General features: G+C 39.4%; 2 protein-coding genes across 6 annotated transcripts in view; one reads left to right on the top strand and one right to left on the bottom strand.

Moving 5' to 3' along the window:
• The window catches only part of ME1 (malic enzyme 1), a 126,495-nt gene that overhangs the window by 76,907 nt on the left and 22,707 nt on the right, over positions 1-26,881 (top strand). For both annotated transcript variants that reach the window (XM_081187364.1, XM_081187363.1), the window contains exon 7: positions 20,487-20,596. In XM_081187364.1, the coding sequence (XP_081043490.1) occupies positions 20,487-20,596 (110 nt within the window). The remainder of the gene's footprint in view (positions 1-20,486; positions 20,597-26,881) is intronic.
• PRSS35 (serine protease 35) overlaps positions 1-26,881 on the bottom strand; it is a 167,217-nt gene that overhangs the window by 121,846 nt on the left and 18,490 nt on the right. For 3 of the 4 annotated variants that reach the window (XR_014006204.1, XM_081187371.1, XM_081187373.1), the window contains exon 2: positions 385-509. The gene's annotated coding sequence lies outside the window, so the exon portion shown is untranslated. Of the gene's footprint in view, positions 1-384; positions 510-3,465; positions 3,516-22,994; positions 24,719-26,881 lie in introns of those variants that run through there. The other variant, XM_081187372.1, reaches the window with a different exon arrangement.

Genomic DNA, 26,881 nt, shown 5'->3' with positions numbered 1-26,881 from the left:
AGAAGGAGCAAAGCTGTCACAATCTTCTCTTTAGCACCCTGAATGTGCACACATTCATGGTAAGCCATGGTTTGACCTAGTGTTACATGTGAACAACGTGTGTGTGTGTGTGTGTGTGTGTGTGTGTGTGTACTGAAAAAAATATTTTGAAATAAGTCTTCACTACATAGCAATAAAACAAATCATTAACTAGGGGTGAACTACAGCAACCACAAAATAAGACAAACCAGGCACAATCATTCAAATTACTTCAGGTTACCATATTTTGAAAAGCAAAACACATTCTACTTGTAACTATGGATCACTATGATGATTCTACCCATGAAAAAGAGGGCATATGACAACCCTGCATGCCAAATGTATTAAATAAACAAGCAAACTTACCCACATTAACCATATGGTAGCTTGGTCATCTGTACTGACAAGTTCTTCCCTTATATTTTTTTCTACTGGAGGCTATAGTGCATGGTGTGTTTCAGCAGCTTTTCCTTTGTGCAAAGGCTGTTGCTCTGTATGTAGGGAACAGAGGCAGAAAGTAAATGGTTCCATAGTCCACCAGTTTAATGGTTAGAAGATAATGGTTACTGTACAATGTGGATGATTTGGCAGTTTGCACATCCAGGACAGGCTGTGTATCTGTGATAAGAGTCAACTTGTTCCCCGTTTGTGGAATTCTATTTCGAGCAAGGTTCACCTGGTGCCTTCATTATATATTTTTAGGCACCAGGAGAAAACATTCTTCTTCAACCAGGCCTTTTCTACAGCCTTTTAAATGTGTCTGTGGATAGGGGGGACATTATTGTTTTGCTGTTTTGTTTTACTTACTTACTTGTTTTTAGCCTGTATTTTATTCTGTGAACCGCCCTGAGATCTTATGATGAAGGGCAGTATATAAATCTAATAAGAAGAAGAAGAAGAAGAAGATGATACTTGTTGATTCAATGCACACATCTGATTGGTGTTACTGATTAGCCACAATTCATGTGATAAACAATAGTGAGTAACCAAGAATTCAACTGTCTTCAGGGTGAATTCTAAATTGATTGCATTGAATTAGCCTTGCTTAGTGCAAAATGCAAAGATCTTCCATTCCATGTGCGAATAAGAGCTGTGGGTGCTCGGAAAGGCACTAATCACTGGCACCATGGGGTTAATAAGCGTTTGGCTAAAATAGTTGAAAAGGTTGCTCTCTCAGTTGATATGTTTGTTCAGTTGAGACTTGTTGGCAGATGATTTAAGTAAAGCAACAGAGGCTGTGTCAAATAACTGTATTTCACAGAACACATGGCATGATGAAACTGAACATAGCCTGTGCTCCAAAGAAAACTGCAAAGACTAGCTCTACTTTTAAATGGGTGCTGCCATAGCTTATTCTGCAACAACAACAAAAAACTGTTTAAAAACATTTGAAGGGTGTGGGCTTTTGTTCAGGTTTTTTGTTTGAGTGGAAGATTCATCCTGAGAAAAGCATGCCTTTTAAGTTGTTAAATACTGCCACTTTTATGTGGGGGGATGTTGTAATGCTGTAGTGTTCATAAGGAAAATATGTGCTTACATTTAGCTGTTCAATCTCTTCTTAAGGAGTTAGTAGAACTGTGATATATTGGGAGTGGTGCAGTATATATAGAACTTCTATGGTGTCAGAGATTTTTGGCTATTTGCTGATTGAATAATGTTGTGCATGTATTTTGTGTCTTATCTGTATATGTACACATATAGTTGGGACAATGGAAAATATGTTTGCTCTTGTTATTGATAGTAATAGGCAGACCCTCTTCTGCGCTATGTTCTGCTTAGAAGTGATCCAGTGGAAAAAATAGCCTAGTGGATGTCTAGTGGAGTACATCTAAACTCAATCCATTTTTTAAATGAATTAGATTTGAATTGGCAAGGCCCTGGAGATCTCCTCTCACTTGTATAGGTACATGTTTGAGTCGCTTTCTTCCAAAGAATAAAACTTCATATAAAATAATAATCACGGGTCCATTTTCTGTCTTTTTGTATTCTGATCTGTTGTAAATCATGAATAGGAACAATAATGAATTCAGAGTTAGGTACTGAATATAATGATAGAATGACAACACGGCTGTATTTTTCCGCTTAACTCAGTATGATCCCTGAGCCTTTAGATGAAGGCTTTAGATGTCACTGAAGATTTATATACACAATCTCAGTGTGAAGTTTTTTCTTCCCTAGAGAGTGGAAGATTTTGGAACAGTAAGCATGTCTGGTATGTTGTGGTCTTTAATGTATCAGTTTGTTCTAACAACTGCTCCCTCCCTACCTGACAAGTAGCACAGAAACTGAACCAAGATGTTACAGCAGGTCCCGGAGGCTGCTTTGATAATAACTTGCATCTTCTCCTCAAACGCGAGGAAGTGAAATAGGTGCAAAAAGGAGTTCATTGAAATTTTCTTCTGTTTTTATTCATGGTTAGAACTGACCCTAGAATAATACAGAAGGGGGGGGGGAGACGACGTAATTGGCTGAATGCAAAGGACTCAGCAAGATGTTATCTTTGTAGTTTATTTTAGAGCAAAGTGATTAATACATTGCATGTGAGAAAGAGAAGGCCAGACATCTTTCCACAGACATCTGTTTATAATTTAAATACTGCAAGATATCTAAAAACACACTGTATGGTGATTCTGACTCAGATCTGTAGCCACATACCCTGCTGTCCAAAGGATTGCTCCTACGCTATTTTTTTCTTCTTGTATGTTCCCAGTGTCTTGTGTTTTGTTGACAAGTGATTCCCACCCCCATAAAGGCTCCCAATGAAAAAGTGTAATGAAAACCTTGAGAATTTCTGTAGTTCTGCTGTAACTCTTTAATCACGTGACTACACTGGCTAACTTTAAAGTGCCAACGGAACTTTGTGCAGGAGTGTGTGTGTGTGTGTGTGTGTGTATGTATGTATGTATGTGTATGATAGAGCGCGCGCGAGAGAGAGAGTTGGCCCCTTGAATTGTCAATCATGTAGCCACTTGTATATTCTGTTCCTTTCTTCGGATTTCCTCTTTTTTAGCTACTACAGTGGTACCTCCATTTACAAACTTAATTTGTTCCAGAGGTCCGTTCTTAAGCCGAAACTGTTCTTAAACGTAGGCGTGTTTTCCCTAATGGGGCCTCCTCCGTTCGGATTCCATTCATCTTCCGGGGCAAAGTTTGCTAGCCGGAACACCTACTTCCGGTTTTCGGATACATTCCCCGAAGTGTTCGTTAACAGGACTGTTCTTAGACCGAGGTACCACTGTATTGTCTAATGACAGATAGTATTATCTCTACATATATACCTCAACAAATACATATTGTAGTAACACTGCTGTACAACTTGCAGGTATAATTGCCCAAGTCAAGTGTTTAAATTTAATCTACATGGTTCAGGGTATTGAAACTGCGCTTATGGAACTGATTTGTTCCCATTGCAATTATTTATCTTCCCTTGAATCTGTAAGTGCTTACTTTGGATATCTCTGAAGGGCTGTTACTTGCAAAATATTACCTCCTCTCTACTGAAATAAATAAAACATTTTTTAGTCAAAACCTATATTTTGAACAGCTTTATCTCTGCGCAGCTTTGTCCAGATGAGATCTAGGACACTAAATCAGTAATACTTTATACAATACAATAATATTGCAACTATCACATTGTTAAAAATAGGACTGCGAGGGCAAAATGTTAAAAACAAGAGTATCTATGAAGTTTAAAATGTTAAAAACAGGGGATCTCAGGTAGTGATTACATTCTTAAATAAGGAATATATACAGTGGTGCCTCGCAAGACGAAATTAATCCGTTCCACGAGTCTCTTCGTCTAGCGGTTTTTTCGTCTTGCGAAGCAACCCTATTAGCGGATTAGCGCTATTAGCGGTTTAGCGGCTATTAAAGGCTTAGCGGCTATTAAAGGATTAGTGTATTAGCGGCTTAGCGGCTTAGAAAAAAGGGGGGGAGCGGAAAAAAATCAGAACACTTGCAAGACATTTTCGTCTTGCAAAGCAAGCCCATAGGGAAAATCGTCTTGCGAAGCAGCTCAAAAATGGAAAACCCTTTCGTCTAGCGGGTTTTCCGTCTTGCAAGGCATTCGTCTTGCGGGGCACCACTGTATTATGTTACATAGGGTTTTAGCATCCTGAAATAAGGAATGTCCATTATGTACCACAGACTAATACTGATCAAGAACTAAAAGACATCCCCTTAAAATATGTAACACCTTTAAGAGCCTTCGTTTGCCAGTTGCTTCTTATTTAATGCCAGGATAGTATCCATATAACTTAAACCTAAATAGTTTCATGCACGTTGCCAGTTTTGCATCACTTTTAGCTCATATTGTAGACTTCCGGTCGGTGCCAGCGCTTAATGGCGGTCCTAGCTCCGAGCTCCGGAGAAGGACTGCTTCGCAAGTTCGGGTCTTACCCGCTACGGCAAGCGGGGGACCCCTAAAATCCCAGGCGCTGAAGCCTGAGAACAAGGAGACTCGGTGGGCACCTTCGCGCCCCCCGGTACCGTGAAAGAGCCTTTTTAAAGGCTACGGATCGACATCGGGAGTGAGCGCGGTGCTGAGAGTCGCTACCCAGCCTGCGAAGTGAAGCCGCGTCGCCATAAGCGGAGAGCGCCGATTCCTTCCTGAAAAGAAAATTCGAACCGATTCCCCGTGAGTAAGAACTGAAAAATAATCGGGACTCCTTCAATTTTAAAAATTGGGCTAAAAACGGGGGAGATTTAAACAAAGGAAGTCTGCCTCCCCCCGACTGCATGAAAGCGAAAGCAACGGAGCTCTAAACCTGCATCCGTTTAAATCTGTCTTTGATCAGCTAAACCGGACATTTAAACCTTTGATCTCCCCTCTAGCAAGCAGGGCAGAGGGGAGGTGAATCTGACCATTAACTGCATGATTTATTTGGAGGAAAAAAACCTCTGCTGTCTCATCTGTTTGAAAGTACGAAACGGTCTGCCTTCTTAATACACTGAACTGACTTTTCCCTGTGAAGTGATACTTTGATACAAAGTTTCCATACTGCCTGACTATTGCATATTATAAGAAGAAACAGTATAAATTGGGCAACTGTGGCAATCTGAAGTTATAAGTATTTAGTAACATTGACTTTGACTGTGCTAATCTCCCTTTTTCTTACTTTTTGGACTGTCTCCTTTGTTTTGGTTTTTGGAAATTTTGCTCTATGGCCATTTTGATTTGCTCCCTCTAGAGGATAAAGTAAAGTTCGGCACGGCTTAAGACAGGGGAATTTTCCAAGGGAGAACAAATCCCGTGGGAATTGACCTTGACATGAGTGGCCCACAAGAAGAGATAGTCACAAGAGCCAAGATCAAGCAACAACAACAACAACAACAGTTGCAGCTGCAACAGGCAAAGAAAAGAGGCTCAATCTCTGGCGCAACAGCCGGATCAGCAGGAACAACAGGTCAAGACAAAGGAGCAGCCGTTTCTATGGAAGCTGTGACAGAGGCCCTGCTCAAGATAAACCAAACCCTGGAGTCTTTGACAAAACAGACTTCAGAGAACACACAAAAATTAACAGAAATATCAGCAAGATTAAACCAGAATACAGAATCTATAAATAAATTGGTAGAGGAGAACGCCACCACGCGCCAAATTGCCGAGGAGGCCAAAGCCACTGCCGGAGAGACACAGGAGAAGTTAGAGCCACTTGCCAAGAAGGTCTATGAGCATGATGCAACTTTGGCCTTGTGGGAGTTACAGAGGAAAGAGAGGAATTTAAAATTAAGACTGATTCCGGAGAATGAAAGAGACAACCTTGTGGAATATCTGACACGGGAGTTTGCGGGCTGCTGGGACCTTGAGGAAGACGAGTTCAAAATTACGACTGCCTTCAGATTGGGTAAAAAGCAAGATAGAAAGACACCGAGAGACTGTTTGATTACACTCAGATCCAAGGAGGAAAGAGACAAAATATTAGGATTACACTTTGAAAAGGCCCTGCAAATTGGAAATTCAGCTGTACAGATCTTCAAAGACATCCCAAAATACATTTTGGACTTAAGAAACTTTTACAAGGACTTGGTTCTCTTGCTAAAGAAGAACACTATTCGCTTTAGGTGGGAGTTTCCACAAGGACTGTCATTTGACTACAAGGCAAAGAAAGTGAAAATAAAGACAATTCAAGATAAAGACAAATTTTTGGCAAGATACCAGGAGGACTTACAGAAGGGGACTGTGGACGTACTTGCAGAACAGAGGAGAGCACTGGACATCCTGAATCTCCCGTTTGGACAAAAACCACTACCATCAGAAGAAGAGCAACAACTTGGAGCTGTTGGAGGAGCCTTAAGAAAATAACAAGATGGCTCTGCAATTCCTTAGTTGGAATTGTAATGGGCTCAATGGGCCTTTGAAGAGAAGACAAGTATTTCATATATTGAATAGAGAACAATTGGACTTGATATGCTTACAAGAAACTCACATAACCAGAGCCCACAGGAGATTACTTTCAAATAAAAGGCTAGGACAAGAATTTATTTCATCAGACAAAGTTAAGAAGAGAGGAGTTGTAATATATGTGAAGGAGAAATGGGCTCCAAAAATGATATTCAAAGATGAACAAGGGAGATACCTGGCTGTGGAGATACAAGTACAAGGAGAAAAATTCTTAGTTGTTGGAATTTATGCACCAAATGAAGGCAAATCTGACTTCTTTAAGAGACTTCATGAAACTTTGATGGACTATCTGGATTACAATATGATAATCATGGGAGACATGAATGGCGTGGTCTCCACTAACATGGACAAGGCACAAAGACTAACAGTCACTAAAGAAGGGAGACTCCCTAAGACTTTTTTTGAAATGACAGAAAACATGGACTTGATAGACATTTGGAGAACAAGGAACCCTCTGGAGAGAGAGGGAACCTTTTTCTCCCAAGCAATGATGACCTGGACCAGAATTGACCAAATCTGGGTTACTAGTGGATTGGCTACAAAGATTAAGAAAGTGGAAATCTGCCCAAAAACTTGCTCCGACCATAACGCCGTGAAGATGGAGATGAAACCCACAATAACTGGTCAATTTAGATGGAGAATGAATGACACCCTCTTTCGAGATAAGGAGATTCTCACGAAGGCCCAAAAGAACCTAAAAGACTATTTTGAAATAAATTTGAGGACCGACGTGGAGAAAAGAGTGATCTGGGACGCAAGTAAAGCGGTTATGAGAGGATTTTTGATTCAACAAAACTCAATAAAGAGGAAAAAACAAAATGAGAAAAAAGAGAAGATCTTGGAAATGATAAAGGAAGGAGAGAGGAAACTAAGAACAAAACCAAAGTCTCAGGACATTTTAAGAGAGATCAAGTTATATCAAACTCAATATATGGAATTGATGAACCAAGAGATTGAATGGAAGATAAAGCAAATGAAGCAAAAGACTTTTGAATCAGCAAATAAATGTGGCAAACTTTTGGCATGGCAATTGAAGAAAAGGCAGAAACTAAATACAGTTACAAGCCTAGAGGTGGATGGAAAGAACATATCTAAACCCAATGAAATTAGAAACTGCTTTTTAAGTTATTTTAAAAAACTCTACACCCAAGGCCCGCAAAATGAAGAAGATATAGACAAATTCCTTGGAAAATATGGACTACAAAATATCTCTCATCAAAGTAAGATAGACTTGAACCAGAGAATCTCAGAACAAGAGATAGAGGCTGCCATTCAGAATATGCAACTGGGCAAATCTCCGGGACCAGACGGATTGACTTCCAGATACTACAAATCGTTGAAGGAATGGTTGATTCAACCATTAAGAGAAGTTTGTAATGAGATTCTTGAAGGAAAAAGGGCACCTGAATCGTGGAAAGAGGCATATATTTCACTCATACCAAAGTCAGAGACTGAAAAGACCCAACTCAAGAACTACCGCCCAATATCATTGCTCAATGTGGATTACAAAATTTTTGCAGACATTTTGGCAAAAAGGCTTAAAAGAGTTTTGATGGAGATGATTCATAAGGACCAAGCAGGCTTTCTCCCTAAAAGACACCTGGCAGACAATGTAAGGAATGTAATAGACATTCTGGAAAAGCTAGAGGTGAATATAAACACTAAAGCAGTATTGATCTTTGTGGACGCGGAGAAAGCCTTCGACAATATTTCTTGGAGCTTTATGAAGAAGAATCTTCATAGGATGGGGGTAGGCCGGGGTTTTGAGAATGGTATGGCTGCAATATACTCTGAACAAAAAGCCAAACTGATTGTAAATAATGTTGTGACTGAGGAGCTTAAGATAGAAAAAGGAACACGACAGGGGTGCCCGATTTCCCCATTACTCTTTATTTCAGTTCTGGAGGTGTTGCTGAATATGATAAGAAATGACCAGCAGGTTAAAGGTGTGCAGGTCGGAGCTAAACATTACAAGTTAAGAGCGTTCGCAGATGACCTAGTATTGACTTTGCAAGAGCCAAACACTAGTACGAAAAAGGTATTAGAAATAATACAACAGTTTGGCCAGGTAGCTGGATTTAAGTTGAACAAGCAAAAAACCAAAGTTTTAGGGAAAAACCTAACAGATATGGAAAAAGAGAAATTTCAAGAGGAAACAGGTTTGACTGTGGTCAAGAAGGTCAAATATCTAGGGGTTTATTTAACATCCAAGAATCAGAATTTGTATAAGGACAATTATGAAAAATGTTGGTCAGAAATTAAAAAAGATTTAGAAATATGGTCAAATTTGAAATTGTCAATGTTAGGCCGAATTGCAGTAATTAAAATGAATGTATTGCCTAGAATGTTATTTCTGTTTCAGACCTTGCAGATTATTGATAAGATGGAATGTTTTAAGAGGTGGCACAAAGATATCTCGAAATTTGTCTGGCAGGGCAAAAAGCCCCGAATTAAATTTAAAATATTGACAGATGCTAAAGAAAGAGGGGGTTTTGCCCTGCCGGACCTAAAATTGTATTATGAGGCAGCAGCTTTTTGCTGGCTCAAAGAATGGATGCTCCTCGAGAATACAGACATCTTGGATCTGGAAGGTTTCAATAACGCTTTTGGTTGGCATGCATATCTTTGGTATGATAAAGTTAACAGTGCCTTCAAAAATCACATTGTCAGAAAAGCATTGTTTAATGTTTGGATAAGATATAAAGATCTATTGGAAAACAAAACCCCTAGATGGGTGTCACCAGTGGAGGCTAAAGCAGTGAAAAAACTCAATATGGAGGTCGGATGGCCGAAGTATTGGGAAATTTTAGAACAGGATGGAGACAAGTTCAAATTACAAAGTCAGGAGAAATTGAAGCATAAAGTAGAAAATTGGTTCCAATATCGCCAAATAATGGAATTTTTTAAACAGGACAGGAAAGTCGGCTTCCAGGTGGAAAAATCAAAATTAGAAACCGAACTGTTAGAACCCAATACTAAGAATTTATCTAGAATGTATAACTTGTTGTTGAAATGGAACACACAGGATGAAACAGTTAAATCGGCTATGATTAAGTGGGCTCAGGATGTTGGACATAACATTATGTCAGCTGACTGGGAATGGTTATGGAACACCGGTATAAAATTTACGGCATGTAATGCCTTAAAGGAAAACATCATGAAAATGGTATACAGGTGGTACATGACCCCAGTCAAGCTGGCAAAAATTTATCATTTGCCCGATAACAAATGTTGGAAGTGCAAAGAGACTGAAGGTACCTTTTATCACCTTTGGTGGACATGCCCGAAGATTAAGGCCTTCTGGGAAATGATCTATAATGAAATGAAAAAGGTACTTAAATGTACTTTTTCTAAAAAGCCAGAGGCCTTTCTCTTGGGCATTGTCGGCCAATTGGTGACAAAGAAAGATAGAGCTTTTTTCATGTATGCTACAACAGCAGCAAGAATACTCATCGCAAAGTACTGGAAGACACAAGATCTACCCACTTTGGAAGAATGGCAGATGAAAGTGATGGACTACATGACATTGGCCGAGATGACAGGCAGAATCCGTGACCAACGAAAAGAGACGGTAGAAGAAGAATGGAGAAAATTTAAAAGCTATCTTAAGGACTACTATAAACTTAACGAATGTTAAAATGTCGTAGTTTCCAGAAGCAAAGGGGTACAGGGACATAAGATCAGAGTGTAAGAGAGGACTAAGATGATAGAGATTGGAAAGTAATAATTGGGAGTTGCTAGTTGAACTATGGACATTGGGATGCAGAGAGGGGGGGTATGGGGAAGTCCTAGAAAGAAGGTTTATGAAAATATGTTTGAAACTATACGTGTATGTTCGTCTTTTTTTTAATGTTTGTTTGTTTTTTCTCAAAAATGTTGTAAAACCAATAAAAATTTTATAAAAAAAAAAAAAAACATATTGTAAGATCTGGTTTCCGCTTATGCCGGCAGGGTTGCAAGGTACAAGGAACATGTTGGCATATGTACATATGATCTGGGAGCCGGTTGTAATGAAGACTGGTATAATTGTTGGCAAATAGGCCACTCTGGATGATAAGATATGTCTTTTATCCATTTTTGTTCATGCCAATGCTGACCTTACTTCTCAGTGTTTAATTCTATATCAGTTGGTTGCCACTCATCTAGTGATCTCTCAAGGGTGGAAGGATGCATCTTGTTATTTTGTGGATCTATGGTTTAAAAACGTCATGTTCATTGCTGTTTCCGAAAAACTAACTCATACAATATGTGCCTCCAGGGCTGCTGCAGAACCCTCTGACTTTGCTTCTGCTTAGAGTTCCATTGGGTTTATATGAGCAAACCATCTCATGGTTGGCACGTTCCCATTAAATAGGAGTTTATTTGGCAACATTCATGAAGATTTGGTATGTTTGGTACAAATATGAACCTTGTATTTCACTATAGAATATATTTTATGTCACACATTCTTTTTTTAGGCTTTGTATGATTACTATTTTATTATCTTGTAATTTTATTCGTCTTGTTTTTATGGCTGTTTTTAAGTACAGATAAGGTGAACCCACAAAATCAGCATTTAGCAGCAATCAGCCCTTTGGAACTTTCTTCTTTGTTAAGGCTCCTTTTAAGGAAAGGGCTGGTCCTGTGGTATTTTAAAAAAATAAAGAAAAAAATTAATATCCACATTGCAAAAATCATACCTGCTTTTGCCAAGTATTTAACACTTATGTGGAATGAGAAAGTCAGTGAACAATTTTTATACATCTTACATCTACAGAATTTTTATGGGGCTCTGTAATCTTCTGTTGAGCTCAAAGTTGAGAATGGGGTACCTAGTGATGCAGCCCCCAGTGCTATTTTGCCGAAAGCCAAGTCAGCTAAGCCACCATCCCTGTCATGTTAAATGAGGATGGGAGTTGACATTTAGGCACATCTCACAGTCCAGGTTTTTAGAAAATTGCTGGTGTGTACTAAAAAAAAAAAGGCCCTTAGTTTCTTGGTTTTTAGTTTGCTAGGAAGCATACCAGAGTCTAATAATATCCAGTAATTGTTACTACTTTCATTCAGTTCCAGAAGCAGAGGGATGTTTAAATGCTTTCTAGGTGAAGGCACAACAATTTCAGCAATATAAAATTGGCTCGATTCCTAGTTTTGCATTGAAAAGTAATAAAGCATGAGATACTGAGTGGAATCGTATGTCAGTAAAATTGTTCTACCTGAACAGTGTTGGAAGATTTTCGCATCTACTAGACTGAATGCACTTCCAAGATCTCATTAACTCAATCCCTAGGGACAAGCCTTTCTGGACAGATAGATACAGTTACTACACATCTTTCCAGACCACAGTAGGGAGGAGGCATTTTAATCAAGATGTTTCCTTACTATTGTCTTTGATAATTTGAATCTGTATTTGGAACAGTGGTACATTTTAAGCAGATTAAAATTAGCTAAGGCTGCAACTCTATACACTCTTTCCTGGAAGTAAAGCCCCACTGGAATGCCCTGGGACTTGCTTCTGAGGGAAAAAATGCATAAGGATTGTACTGTGAATGGCCACTCTGCTTATTGCCTGTAAATAAAGCAAATGAGATGTAGGGGAAATAAATAACTGAATTCTTTCACTGGTATCATTGTGAAACTAATCTGAAATTGAGTAAATTATTGCCCATAACAGTATTAAGATTCTGGCAGCAAAGCAGATAGCCTAATTAGCTCAGTAATTGGTTCCCTGAATGGTACTGCTGGAAAGTTCTGAGCTGCCTATAATTCCACCTTTGGAAACAAAGGATATCAAATACTACCATGTTCCGCTCCTTGTGGGGGGTTCGGGAGTGGATCTTTTTGTATTTTTGAAAACAGACAAAGGATAAGAGTATGTTTTCAGTACTTTGGGGGAAAATATATTCTATAAACATTTTGAAATAGAGACGCCCCAGAGATTATCATTTTATTTTATGCAACTGCAGTCATTAACCCTCCTCCTGCCCCATTTTCTTAGCACATTTTCTTAGATGACTGAGATTTCTAAACCTATACTTGAGCCTCAACATTACATTACTTGATATGGTGAAGTCACACATGCTTGCTGTTAGACACATAATGAAATATTTACTATTATGTATACAAACATTGATTGATTTTATTATTTAAGATATATTATGATTGTATAAAATGAATCCAAGTGCTACACTTTGCAAGCTATGGTAGATATGGCATGGTTTTCTAATTTTAACACATAGTCCATATGTAAGTACTTTCTCAGAATGCCTGATATCAATTGTTAGCTTGCTTCAATTAATTCCCAATTTAGTAGGCCTTGTGCAGATGCCACAACCTTCATCAAGAGCTTTTCAAGGCTTCTCCCCCTTCTGAAACAAACCCCATTCCCTTTTCATTGTTAACGGTTCAGCTGCTTGCAAGCTCTGATTGTAAGTCCATAGAGCCAACAAAAGTTGGCTTAGCTTAATAGCTAAGTTTGATTTGTGGTTGTCATGACACTCCCCGCCTCACACTTCTTGTAGCTTGTACAAAGAATTTGGAAGGGTTGCTTTTTGTGCATTTGTGCTGTGCTTTTTGTCCAATAAGACACTTTTTTGCCTTCTGCAAAAGCAGAAAAGGCCCAAAACAAACACCACCCTGTTTCTCCTCTCATAGAGAAAGGGTGTTTTCTCTGCCATTGCATTGGGCTGCTTCAAGAAAAGCCCATCATGGAGGCAGCAAAACCACTTCTCTTGCTCTCCAAGAACTCTGCAGTTCACAGAGAATTCAGGACAAGGAATGGGGTCTTTGGGTTAGGAGTCTGGGGCAAGATAGTGACCAAAGGGGATAAGGATTGTTCCTGATCTCTTTACCTTGATGAAAAGGTTGGGACATATAACAGCTACACCTAGGTAGAGATTCTACAGCATGTCTGCTCCATTCACATAAAAAGCATAGGAAACATATGCAAGAAGAAGAGGCTGTAGGGAAAGGGACACACTTGCTACTAGATTTATTTATTAAATAAATACTTGCTGCATTCCATTGCTTTAACCAATTTTATGCTCGTCTGTTATTGGTGAGGGGAAACTTCTCAAAACAGTGGAACATAGTGAGGTATGGAGATGGAGGGCTGGGGTTCTCTTTCCTCCCTCATATACTTCTTTGTGTACAGAGTAGACTTCCCACCACTTTACATGTGAACGGAGAAGTCCAATGCATGGCTACCCCAAAATATCTAGGTTGGCTGTAGGCCTTGTGAAAGAAAAGTTAAAATATGTCAGTTCTGAAGCTGACAAACACACCTTCCTTAATTAGACAGTTTTCCTTTCTTCCTACCTAGTCTAACCTGGAGCTAGAGGTAGTCTGTGGTTGCTGAGAGAAAGAGAAGGATGGGACTGCTTTTACCACATATGCAAATCAGTCCTACTGTCAGAAGAAGAGTAGATTCCTCCAGAACATTGAGCTGGATGCAAGTGGGGTTTTGCTTGGGCGAAGTACCTGGATTGTGTTGTCCCCACCTTCAACCTTTGAGTGTGACACATATTGGTTAAACACTGAGGTATCTATGACAACTTTTAAGAAATATTTCATGTATAGGTTTTGATTTACTAATCCGCACTTTTAGAAAACAATCTTAACATTCAGAGTCTTCATACAATATGTAGATATGTTTGGCTTGTGTCCAGAAACATAATACTGGAGGAACGTATTTTTATCCTGCTCTGATGGTCTCAAGGGCTTACATTAATAAGAAATGACTTGTCTGAGTCATAAGTTAAAATTCAATACTTTTCAAAATAAGGGATGGCAATTAATCCAAAACAAATAAGCACCTCGGGTGAAAACGAAGTAAGTCATGCTGTGAGCAGACCCATTGATCTAAATAGGTCTACTCTGAGTATGATTATTATTGGATATTACCCTTTATCTATTGCAGGCATATTTTATTTTCAAATAAATAATGTAAACATATAAGGGGATTAATCTTCAAATAAGGACAATATGGTTTAAGTGGCAAATATGAAGCAAGATACATAGTTTGATCCATAATAAATGGGTCAAGAGTGCATCTTTTCTTAAGTTTTTAATTCTTGTAGATGCAGTATCAGAATAGTCTTAAGAAAATGAAAAGGAATGAAATTGGCTGGCTATTACGCCTGATATTCTTAATCTTAAACCTATAGTTTTATCTGATATTTTGAGATGTCTAATTCTAGTCTTCAGGTTACTTAGCTTTGGATGTCACCATAACTGACTTTGGCAGTCTCCTGCTTAAGTCTGCCAAACCTGCAGTTTAGTCCCATGGCTGCATGCCAAGGAGCGGCGTTTGTGAGGTCTGCTGGCCATGCAGAATACAAGAAGGCAAATTCACAGGTTGATAAGTAAAACCTTAAGCTTACTAAAGGGTGGTTTGTTTGTTTTTAGTAAGCCTGACTGTACCTTATTCACAGCTGATATAACTTTTACAATTTAGCTTGGTCTGTTTAAAAAATCAGTACTGTATGGTAGTACTGTAAAATACTTAACAATAACAATCTCCATTTTGAGGATACAACTACCTTCTTTAATTTCCATGGACTTTGCAGGAGAAATGATACACAATACCTTTGCCAAGTCATATTGTGGCGGTGGAGAAAAGGAAGGCATAGAGAATGCAGGCAATCCCAGAAATCCAGACTACTTGTGTAATTATATATATATATATATATATATATATATATATATATATATGACATGTTTATAACCGTTGTTATTAAGAACTTATTTTGCTCAAGAGATAATAAGCTAATTGCAAGTGCCTCTAGCTCGGAAATCCTGAAAACCAAGGTTTCCTCAGTTAAAATCTTTCTGAATATCGTACTGTTTACAAAGAACATATGGTGCTTATTTAATATTTTTCTTAAGCCAAAATTGACTTCACTGTAGCTCTGCTGTCTTTCAGCATCATAGCCCAAAATTGTATTGTGATAAAGGAATGAAATAATAATTATTAATATAGTATTGAAAGAAGGAACTTTACAAGAGATTTAGAAGGTCCTTGCCAAAACAGATTATAAAAAACAAAGTAAAACAAAATGAATAGATATTGCATTAGTACTTGGATCATAGCAGTAACAAAAAACTGAGAAAGGAAGCAAAAAGGACTGAAGTAGTGAAGGAATACAGAGTAGACTTGTGCAAATAATGGTACTTCTTCTATGGTAAAAGGAACGCCTATGAAGTATCTTCTATTATATATCTACAATACCATTTACATAATGAAATGTGAACTTCTCCTAAGGCTATTTAAAGCTGTGAGGAGAAACCACACATCTTCACAATGTCTCATGTATGGCTTTTAATGCTTGCTGTGTATAACAGTGCTGATTGCTATGTTGAGGTGTAGCATAGTGTATATCCTGTGTTCTGAGTGAAAGTTACAAAATTTCCTGTTTTCAGATTTTTCTTCTTCATAATTTCAATTACTTGGACAATGTGTCCACAACATTTCAAGTTTCGATTGTGAAAATGTATAAAGTTTCTTGAACCCAGAGAAGTGTGAGCATTGTTCCACACATGGAACAGGGTTTTGGCTTGTCTCTTTTCTGCTGCAACGGTGTGTGATGTGATGAGAGAGGAATTTGTGGAAATGGTGATTCCTCCTTGAACAAACTGAAGTGCCTTCTATTATATATCTACATATTATCTCCAGCCGTACACGCTAGGGTAGTGCACTGGATTTGGACAAAGGCTTAAGACAATTTGGAATGTATTTGTGGAAAACTGAGCACATCTGAGGTTAAACAGGAGCTTTACGAAGTTGCACAATTCAAAGCAAAGAACCCTGAAGTGTTTCGTCCATCCAGGTATCAAATAAATGCTGTGGACAGTATACTAAAAAAAACCCTCTTAAGTTTACTACGTAAATAAGGAAGATGTTGGAATGTGGGGTAAGAGGGAGAATCCAACTTTAGGAAAATACCAGGATCAGGAAGGTGCAGAGGGAGTTCCTTCATAACTTGCAATCAAGGTGATTTATTTTATCTGGTCCTGTGCTTTGGGGTCCAAATATGATCAGGGCACACCCCTAATACATACACACTTAAAAATGTAAAATTTAGAATAGAAGACAAGAAGTTAGTCATAAAACAGTTCTAGGTGTAGTTCATTGCTAGCCCATGCGTGCTGTGTGCAGAAAAGTTCTGGACATCTCCAGTTAAAGCATGCCATGTAAAATATAGCTATGCTTGCCAAAATATTAATATTAATCAGGCTGGGGAAGGTATGCATGAGACCTTGGAGAGTTTAGTATTGAATTTGCTGAAACAGTGATTTGACTTGGTGTATAGCAGCAACTTATGTTCAAGAGAGAAATTATGGTTATGTTTAATAAAACAGATAAGGGGCTTAACAAGAAGAGAGTCGGATGAATGAAGACCCTGCATTGAAGAAAATAGAAATAATAGAGGGGGGAAATATGCTGGACTTTTATTACTGAGATTCTTTAGTAATAGCAAACCCCTCAAAACATGGGGTGGTTGACTAAAATTGATTCATTGAAATCTCAGTGAACCTGAAGGAAGTAGGAGATCACAGCACCAGATGGGAAAGAGGACAACAATTATGACTAAGCAGCAGTGAGGATCAGGGAATCCAGATGTTCTGTGACTCATACCGCTTCCTAGGCTTTGGGGCAGCAGAAATCCAATTATTGGTAGCAGCTTAGAACAGTACTTCGTAATGGGAAAAATTCCATTGCAAACTGACCCAAGTTTATTGGGGAAAGAGCTCATTGTTATAGGGATGGTCAGCTCTAGGCAGAGGCTCAGTGAGGAGGAGTTGCTAGGGCGAGTACATCAATAATCCCAGGGGTAAAGAGGGTAAGTGTTTCTTAGAACAGGGATGGCTACTCCCCAGTTTGCAGAGTTTTCTGGCAAAATATTTTGTTTGTTGGCAAAATAATAATCATACTACTACTACTACTACTGGACACAGTGATGGGGTGGATGGAGCTCAGGTGCCTGCTAGGGATGCAGATTGCTTGATCTCATCATCAGGTTGTTAATTTGTTGACTGGAGAGGGATCAATAACCCTCTCCCTAACTCATCTGCACAAATCAGCTAAGAAGAAGGGAACTATGTGTGTATGCCTTGTTGGGAGATTCTATTCCACCTTTAGTTGCAGACATGGGATTGTTGCGTGTCACATGTCTGTTTACATTCCAGCACAGACTGCTGGGTCCCATGAGCGGAACTTACACTCTGTGTATTGCTTTTGTTTTGAATCTCTCTCCGAGAAGACGGCAAGGAGAGACGACATGTTTCTTTGTTCTGATTTATGTAAAATAAATCCGTAGTTTTAGTATGTATCCACAGCCTCAGCCTCTTCTGTTGTGCAGTTACACTGCTACGTATAATGTGCTCAAGGCAGCAAGCTTGAGTCGCTGATTTACGTCGGAGTCAGAGGTCTATGAATCTCCGCAGTGTGATGGCTGAGGGGGAGACGATTCAGCTGGGGGCTAGCCAGCTGGTCTTTTGACCCCTGGATGCTGACATGCCTGCCTTGTGTGCGTGCATCTACATGTGTGAGTGTAGGGTGACCATACCCAGTTTTAGACACACCCACTGCTGGCGTGCAGCCTCCAGAACATCAAGAATATCAAAATACCTAAAGTTGGTCCTATGTGTTAGGGAATGTTTGAGGCGGCAAGGATAGTCACAGTGGGAGAGAAACTGGACAGACTAAATTCAAGGTTAAGATTCCCAAAACAGAGAAATGTTTATGTATTCCTGCTTGGTTAAACTAACTGGTCAACTTTTATGGCATTGTGAAGAAAGGGGTTTCCTTCACAGATAATGCTCCATAAAACGTATGGGAAATCTGAGTTCCAGGAAGGTACTCTGAGTTGACAGTTCTATATAAATTGAACTTAGTGGGGCTTATTCCAGAATAAATGTACATAATATTGAGCTGTGATCCAAAAAGTATGAGAAAAGTGGAAACTGTTCAATTCTTTATGCCTTCAGTCTACTATATATTTTAGAAAGTTGTCTGTTCTCTCTGTATTTGGGCACCTGTTAAGATATTGTAACCAAATGTTGGTTCCTGAGATGAAGGAGCAGGATTTTGTCTGTCTTCAGATATACAGTAGGACACCATTTCAATAAAGATGTCAGACAGCACTGATTTTAACCACTGCACAGATTTTTTGGTTTCTTAGAGTTCTCGAGCAGTGCTGGGTATGAGGCTGCTAATGCTTTAATAACACCCACATTTTTATTTCAAGGAATAATTCACAGTTATGTAATACAGATCTTATAACAGTACTAGCATTTTTAGAAGATTATGTGACATTTATTTCTCCCCTAGCATACTCGAATAATAGTAAAATTATAGAGTGCCTCTAATATTCTTGGAAGAGTTTAACTTTTTTGGTTTGACCCTTCCAAGAAGCCATTGTGCTGCAAATTTTTAAAAGGCACAGTGACGTCTATGTAATTTCAATCTATTTATTATAAAATGCCTTTCTATCTCTTCATTATAGCATAAGTAGGTGTTGGAAAGTGCAGGTCTGCTAATTTGGGCTCTATACTATCTTTGTTATCTGGTGGTACCATGTTATTTAATGATGAGTGTTGAAAAGCATCACAAAATGGAAACAAACAAAATCAGATGAGGATATTTTGTTGAGAAGTGCTGAAATGGCATGACAGCTGAAGAGCCATACAAATATTTTGTGAAAAACCTCAATTCAGAAACTAATTTGAGGCCTGCTTTAGATATTAATTGAAAGCTCTAACTTTTTGGTTATGCATGCATTTCCTCTGAAGCAAAAACAGATTGCTAAAGGTTAAATGTTGTCTTGGTTGTTAGCTCCATAGGGAAAGTACCGTACCCATGGCATTAGTAGATTGTAGCCTTAGAACTCAGTCTACTGTGTGTTGACACCATGCAAGATTTATTAACTGCTGTAAGACCTACCGGGATGTGGGGCTAATTAGATTGTACTGTTCCCTAAACCATCTTTACAGTGTTATTTAATATAGGAGGTTGTGGATGATTATACTGGAATAAAATATGTGTATAACCAGTGAATGTACCATTTCTCCCCCATATAAAAGTAATAGTATAATGTGTGGGGCGTTTTGAGTGAGAAGGATTGCTAGTATATGTCGTGATGATGCAGGCATAATGGGACTGTGTAAGTGTTAATGTACGTGCAGTGGTGCCCCGCAAGACGAACGCCTCGCGAGACGAAAAACTCGCAAAACGAAAGGTTTTTTCGTTTTCGAGTTGCCTCGCAAGACGAATTTCCCTATGGGCTTGCTTCGCAAAACGAAGCTTGCCCCGCAAGCTCCGGGGACAGCGGGAAGCGCAGCGCGTCTTCCCCGCTGTCCCCGGACCTCTTTTGAAGCAAGGGGCGGCGGGGAGAAGCGATCTTCTCCCTGCAGCCCCTTGCTCCAAAAGAGGGGACAGAGCGGCGCTTCTCCTCTGTCCCCGGACGGTCTCCATAGGAACGCATTGATTGATTTTCAATGCATTCCTATGGGAAACCGTGCTTCGCAAGACGAAAAACTAGCAAGAAGAAAAAACTTGCGGAACGAATTAATTTCGTCTTGCGAGGCACCACTGTATGTACATAGGTGCTATTTCAAGTGATTGTATATCATAGGTTCCAGCTTTGTTTCCTCATCTGTATAACTCTAATAGAGTTGTTCCTCCACAGAAATAAAATCCATGCATATGATTAACAGATCTATGTAGAGGATTAATAACAATAACCAATTTTGCTTTTAATCCAATCTGAAAGCAGTAACAGAGTTTGTTTGGTGATTTTCAAATAGATCTAGCTGCAGTAGTTGACCTCAGCCAATAATCTTTCAATTTTTATCCTATGTATCGCAGGTCCATATACCATATTCTTTCTAGGAAAAGGTGCAAGAAGTTAATTGAAATGAGCAGGAATGTTTTAAAGCACTTCTTGAAAATTAATAATAAGGGAGACAGAGCTCACTAGGAAGGCAGTCCACAACACATTTCTCAACTATAGCATAAGGCAGGTGACCAGCATATTACAACTTAAGTTTGTTATTTCTGTTTTAAGTTTATGATATTTTGTACTCCTAGGTATGGCAGAAACTGCCTCATTCAGTTTGAGGATTTTGCTAATACAAATGCATTCCGTCTTCTGAATAAATATCGCAACCTATACTGCACTTTCAACGATGACATTCAAGGTAATAAAATATATCTATTGTTCTAGTTAAAGAGACAAACTGTCAACTTTAATAATTTTGTATGTAAATGAAATATATATCCAGTTAGGTTATTCAGTTGTGCTTGAGGAGATTCATAGAATGACCATTTGAGGTCAGAGGCCATCATTAGTTTGGTTGAGGGATGGTATAACTGCTTGCAATGTCATTGAAATATTGTGTCCAAGTAATATTGTGGGATTTTTTTGGTTTTTATTCTAAGAATATATGTGCTGGTACAGAAAATTAAGGATTAGATTGTTAGTCACATATTCCTTCTCTGCTTCAACATTTTAAAGCCAAACTTGTGTTAATTTTGTGTGTTTGGAATTTCTCCAGTTTTAGTTAAGATGTGAAAAAGGCTGAAATAAAATGACCTACCCAGCTCATTTTTTCAGATGTAGAAGAAATTCTTCTACAGATCCTGAGTGATGACACAGGAATAGAGGACACGAAGGTTGCACATAGGTTAATGAGCCCTTTGAGGAAATTGAAATGCCCCAAACTCTGGCAATAAATGTAGCATCAATTTAGTGATGCGTGACAGATGTGCACACTAAGACATCTTTGATAACTTTCTTTTGCAGACAGTGGACAGCACAGTGTCTGTAAATCAAGATACTTTAAATGTGTTGCAAAGTATAAATGGATACTGAGGAGTCATGCCTATTCTTACAGCTCAGTCATGAGGAGAGAATAATTATTATTGTTTGGGGAAATGTGGGTTGTATTCAACAACAACTACAACTGTGGATTATATTCAACTTGTGCAAGTGCAACAGAACTTCCCCTCCTTTTCCTCTCCCTGTATGGACACCAAAGCTGCTCTGAGGGTTCCTTCAACCCACTGGAGCAGATCTGAAGTGTGTAGGGCGTGTGTAGAGGAGACAGAGGGGGAATCCTGTTGCACTTAATTTTTGTACAGGCAGTGATTTAGTTGGCTATAATCCTAAAAATACCCATATACACTACATTTCCCATTCTACTGGGCAGAATGCAATAAATACTGCAACCCCATGTGGAGGGCCAATCATATGGGTCTTTCAAGAGGATTGGGGGAGATGCATTGATTGGTTCTGCCCACAAGGTTGCAATATCTACACAACTTCCTTAGTGGCATGAGATCTCTCACAACAGGAAGGTGGCTCCCACGTGACTGCAAATGTGTGAAAGGAACTGGAATGATTTGCTAAAGACCCAGATTTGAATTTGTGCCCAAGGACTAAAGCTTGAGCAAATTGTTGCCTCACAGCATACCTTTTTTGCAAGAAGGTTGTGCAAATAAGTATTGCTCAGCAACTTTGAACATAGAGAAGTACCATGGAAAAAGCTACTTGTCTAATCCTATATGCAAATGGACTTGAATGCTATTGCTAGCAGAAACAACTGTGCATATATAATTGCATGTTGTTGGTGGTGGCAGCTTTCTCTCACCTCTGCCTCAAATATGCTTATCTTCATTTGCATATTTGTGTATGCTGGAGGGGCTGGAGTATAGAGATTTGCTACAGCTAGTGTATGCCTGGTAATAAGTGAACAAGGCAACAGAACCAGATTGTCTGGGGATATCTGATGTTTCCAGTCTGCTTCTCCTGGTATTTATTAAGTGGTGAATGGCAGTGTCTGGTCCTGGCAAAAAGAACTGATTAAGTTTGAAAGGTTTGTTTGGGAGGAATTCAATATCATGCAGTTACAAAGATTCCCTCAGTGCAGGCATTTCTGCTTCCTCGATGGAACAATCTCGCCTCTCCTTCCCCCATGTGCTGTTCTGGTTCTCCCACCAGAACCATTTTCTGAAGGTGCAGGGAACACATGAGGGGAGTGGGGAAAGCCCAGTTATGCTAGCTAAGTCCTTGTGCAGGCTTCCACTAGCTGAACCAGTTAGGCTAGTTTGTTTGTTTATTTTATTTAAACTCCACCTTTCCTCATATGAGCTCAAGGTGGTATAAATAGTTTTCCTCTCATTATTTTTTAAGTAAAATACCTATACTATTATTACAGAGCAATTCTATACATCAATTAGGCAAGGATGCCCACACCTGTGCTAGTGGAAAAGCCACTATATACAGGCTCAGCTTAGGAGGGAAGAGGAAAGCTGTGTGGTGTAGTGGTTAGGGTGCTGGTTTGGGACTGGGGTACCCCAGGTTCAGATTCCCACTCATTCATGAAGCTCACTAAGGGACATGAGCGACCAGTCTCCATCTTTCAGCCTGATCTGCCTCCTGGGGTTGATATGTAAATTAATACACCACATAGTTCCCCAGAGAGGAAAGGTGGGATAAATCAATATCCCAGAATGCTGCATCCTTGGGAAAACAATCAAAATCCACTAATCAGGTATTGTGCTGTTTTTCTAGAAAAAGAGGGTGCCAGAACTCACCATGAACACCTCCCTTGTTCTCTTAGAATGGCAAGGATGCCCACCTGAGAGGTGATTGAACTGAGTTCCCCCTGTAAAAAAAGCCCTGGTGCTTGTGATGATGCTTGCATGCCACTTACTGATAGAGAGAGCCAGTGAATGACAGGGATTCCCCACCCTCCAGTATACTACCTGACATCACCACATATATAGCAATGTCACAACAATGCAATCCATCAGCCCTGGTTGTACTACAGGCAGGGTCTGGAATCTTCTTGTGCTCCTCACAATTACTGTATGGCAGCACAACACATGAAAGGAAAGAAATGGAGCCCACGCAACACAGCACTCAGGTAGCTGCATCTGTAGAGAGCTCACATAACCCTTTAATAACAAGGGTTAAAGACCTACCAAGGAAGGGGAAGCCAAGCAGCCAAAGAGAATGGTCAGGATATGCAACAAGGGGCACCACAAACACACACTGATTGCAGCATTCTCTAGTGACTCATTGCACAAGGTACAAATTTGGGAAGCATGAGATGGGAAACAGACCTGCTGGGGGAAGAGGCAACATGCTGCCACTCGCTTTTTGCATGCTTGGTCAAAAACCAAAAACAAAACCCACACACATAACTCACAACGCCATGTCGGAGACAAAAGAGAACAGCAGGAGGAACAATTTTGACAGCGGAAGAGCTCCACCAACATAATATGGTGGTGTCATATCTTGCATTCTGTCATGCAGCTAGGCTTCCATTAAATTCCTATGATCCCTCTGCCAAAAGAGCTTATGCATAGGATTGCACTATTAATCTCTCCTGCTACTGGCTGCAATAATTATTGGCTGTGTGCTGTGTTAATTTCATTTTCAAGCAGAAAAAGGTTGATAGCCAAGATGAACAATGTTTTTTGTTTCTCTCCAACTCTCCTAGTGCTTACTGTTGATGCAAGTTTTGCTTGTTTGAGAATTACAATATTCATCTTTTAGGAATGAACCTGAAGATACAATTAGGTTGTTTTATATAAACTGTTTGCTATTAATAGTACTCATATGGGTTTTTGTGTGCTAGTAAAATGTTTACCGCAAATGTTGAATTCTTTGGCTTGCCTGCTCAGTTGTTTTTATTTCCCAGGCTCTTGTCTCATAACTTATTTTCAGTGTTTCTTACATCTGTCTTTCAAAGTGTGCAGATTTCAAGACTATGCCATGGCCAACAGCATTCATTGCCCAATATACTGAGTAGTGACAGACAGAGCAATCCAAGGTTCCAGAGGAGACTAAAGGAGTGGAATCAAGCAGTGAATCCACTGCCATGTCTGAAGCCCTGCTATTCTTGCTGTCTAGGGTAGAAGGGGAGGGCAGATTTTGCCTGTGTTTGCTCCAGGCTACTGGAAAAGGCGCTCACTTTGGATGCATCAACAGCTCTGCTCCACACTGCTCCTGTTTTGCAGCCTTGTGATAGTTACTGCCATTGGGAACACCACTGGTAGTAGTGTGCGCTCTGCTACAATTTTGGTGGATGTTTTGGGGGATGCCCTGTAGAGGTGGAGCCCTGGCCAGCAGAGTCTGGTGGAGCAACATGTCGACCTCATCCTAACCCCACCCTGTGGCATGGATCAGGGGTTACAATGACTCTGTTATTGTAGCTAGTTGGATGCATGTCTCCTAAGAAACTGACATTCTTCTCTCAAAGGGCATTGGAAACTATTACAGTCATACCTCGGGTTGAAGTAGCTTCAAGTTAAGTATTTTCTGGTTGTGCTCCGTGGCAACCCGGAAGTAACAGAGTGTGTTACTTCCAGGTTTCACCGCTCGCGCATGCGCAGAAGCGGCAAAATGCCGTCATGCGCAGAAGCGGCAAAATGCAACATGCGCAGACGCGCAGTCGCATCTTATGTTTACTTTAGGATGCGAACGGGCTGCTTCTACTTTAGCTACTTAATTTTAAACATTTTTATCTAATTTAATATTATTGTACAATAAGAAGGACTAAAGAATAGTAATAGAAAGAGGGGTCAGAAGAGATAGCAATAATACATTGTGACAGAGAGTTAAATGAATGTAAATGAATTATATCATCTGCTACTTTCGAGAGGGACGAAGGGGCATTCAGAGTAATCAATTTAAGGATTCTAGCTTTGTTGAACTTGGGATTCAACCTCAAGAATAAAATGTAGCTCAAACATGGCACCAAATAAGTGTTGCATTCCTGTATCCAGGTATGCTGAAAGGAGCAGTTTTCTGTTCTTTTTCTTTTTACCAGGTGGAGAAGGGAGGAGGCAACTGAGAGCAGGGAAATTGCAGGGGAAGGGGATATTTAACCCTTTCCTATCAACTATTTCCCACACTTTAAGTTGTTCTTCTTTCCCTCTGTGAGGTTCCAGGTCCATGTTTGCAAGGGAAAACAAGAGTTGAGAGAAAGCTCTTTGCAGAGTTTCCTTCATTGTGCTGTATCTGTTGAATTAAATTAACATGAAAGCAGTTTATGTCTGTGCTTTTATGAAAGCAGTGGCTAGATGAAGTATATGACAAATTAAAGAGCAAAGTGATCTGCCATGTCAGACATTTATAGCTTTTTAATAAAACCTAAAATAAGGTTTGCTAAGGACACTGTGACACTTGTATTCTTAGAAGGGAGTCTACTGCCCCATGAGGCTTGACAAGAATCCAGGTTGTTTCCACTGAGCATGAGATTTTATCACAGAGCTACTCCCATCCTTTAGTCAGAAGCAGCTGAAATTCACCAAGGAAATGCAAAACTACTATGGTGAGGAGATGGAAGACCCACTTTAAACATCTGCTACTGTTGCAACATTCAATCTACATGCTTCCTTTTTTTAAAAAAAGGACAATGAGGAAGCACATAGCCTACCATCAAAAACATATGGAACATTCTTGGGAGTAGAGGGGAGATGTTAAAATGTGTGTGTTTGGTTAGAATTGTTTCCTGTCCTGTACTTTGTGCACACTCACACTGGTGATAGGGGTGTGGAAGTATTCGATACCTTAAAAGTAGTCTTCATAAAGGGGTGTTAAATCACTTGCTACTGGTAATATTGTAGCTGATAGCCATTAGGTCCATGAGACATTTGCACATTTATACTCCACTGACAGTTGCAGTTGCTGTGCTACTTAAATTTTAAGTGGGGTGGGGGGATGTTATTTGTGTGCAGAAGAAACACAATAGCTCTATGACAAAAGTGTCTTGCTTGAGGGGAGCAAGATGTTTGAACCCCAAAGTAACTTAGTAGAAATTTAATGGTTCTTGTATTATTCTTTTTTAAATAATCCTCCGGAGACTGCTTAGTAAGGCTTTAGCATTCTTAATTTTTACAGCATGTCATTGCCAGTTTGTGGCATGTATAACTTTAATCTGGTCTACGTTGTTTATACTGAAAACAACTGGGAATATTCACTGCCCAGGTGTGACACATGGAAGTGAGGGAATTCTGTGTTGAAGTTCACAATGGACTAGAGAAGCAGATTTTCCCTACTAAGCATTTGAAATGTATGTTAACAGAAATTTTGCTTATGATGGATCTTATGATTGCCTTGTCCCTTTTCCTCCTCCTTTTAAAACAAAATAAGGCTTTTGACTAGAAGTCAAATTTCTTCATGACGTGGTTTATAGAACACTTTCTTACATGTGATGCAGTTTGCATAACCTTATTTAAGGACATATTTAGTAATATTTTATTTAATGTGTTATTTTGATGTGGACATCAGCCTTGTGGGAATAATATATAACTAGTAATTCAGTTATCATAATATGTAAAATATATAATTCTCCAATAAATACAGTAAAATACCAATCGTTTGTGTGTGTGTGTGTGTGTGTGTGTGTGTGTAAAAGAGAGAGAGAGAGAGAGAGAGAGAGAGAGAGAGATTACTTTAAATACATTTGGAT

The sequence above is a fragment of the Podarcis bocagei genome (genome assembly GCF_964188305.1).
Source record: "Podarcis bocagei genome assembly, chromosome: 3".
NCBI lineage: Eukaryota > Metazoa > Chordata > Lepidosauria > Squamata > Lacertidae > Podarcis > Podarcis bocagei.
This window is presented reverse-complemented; position numbering and strand designations above follow the sequence as displayed.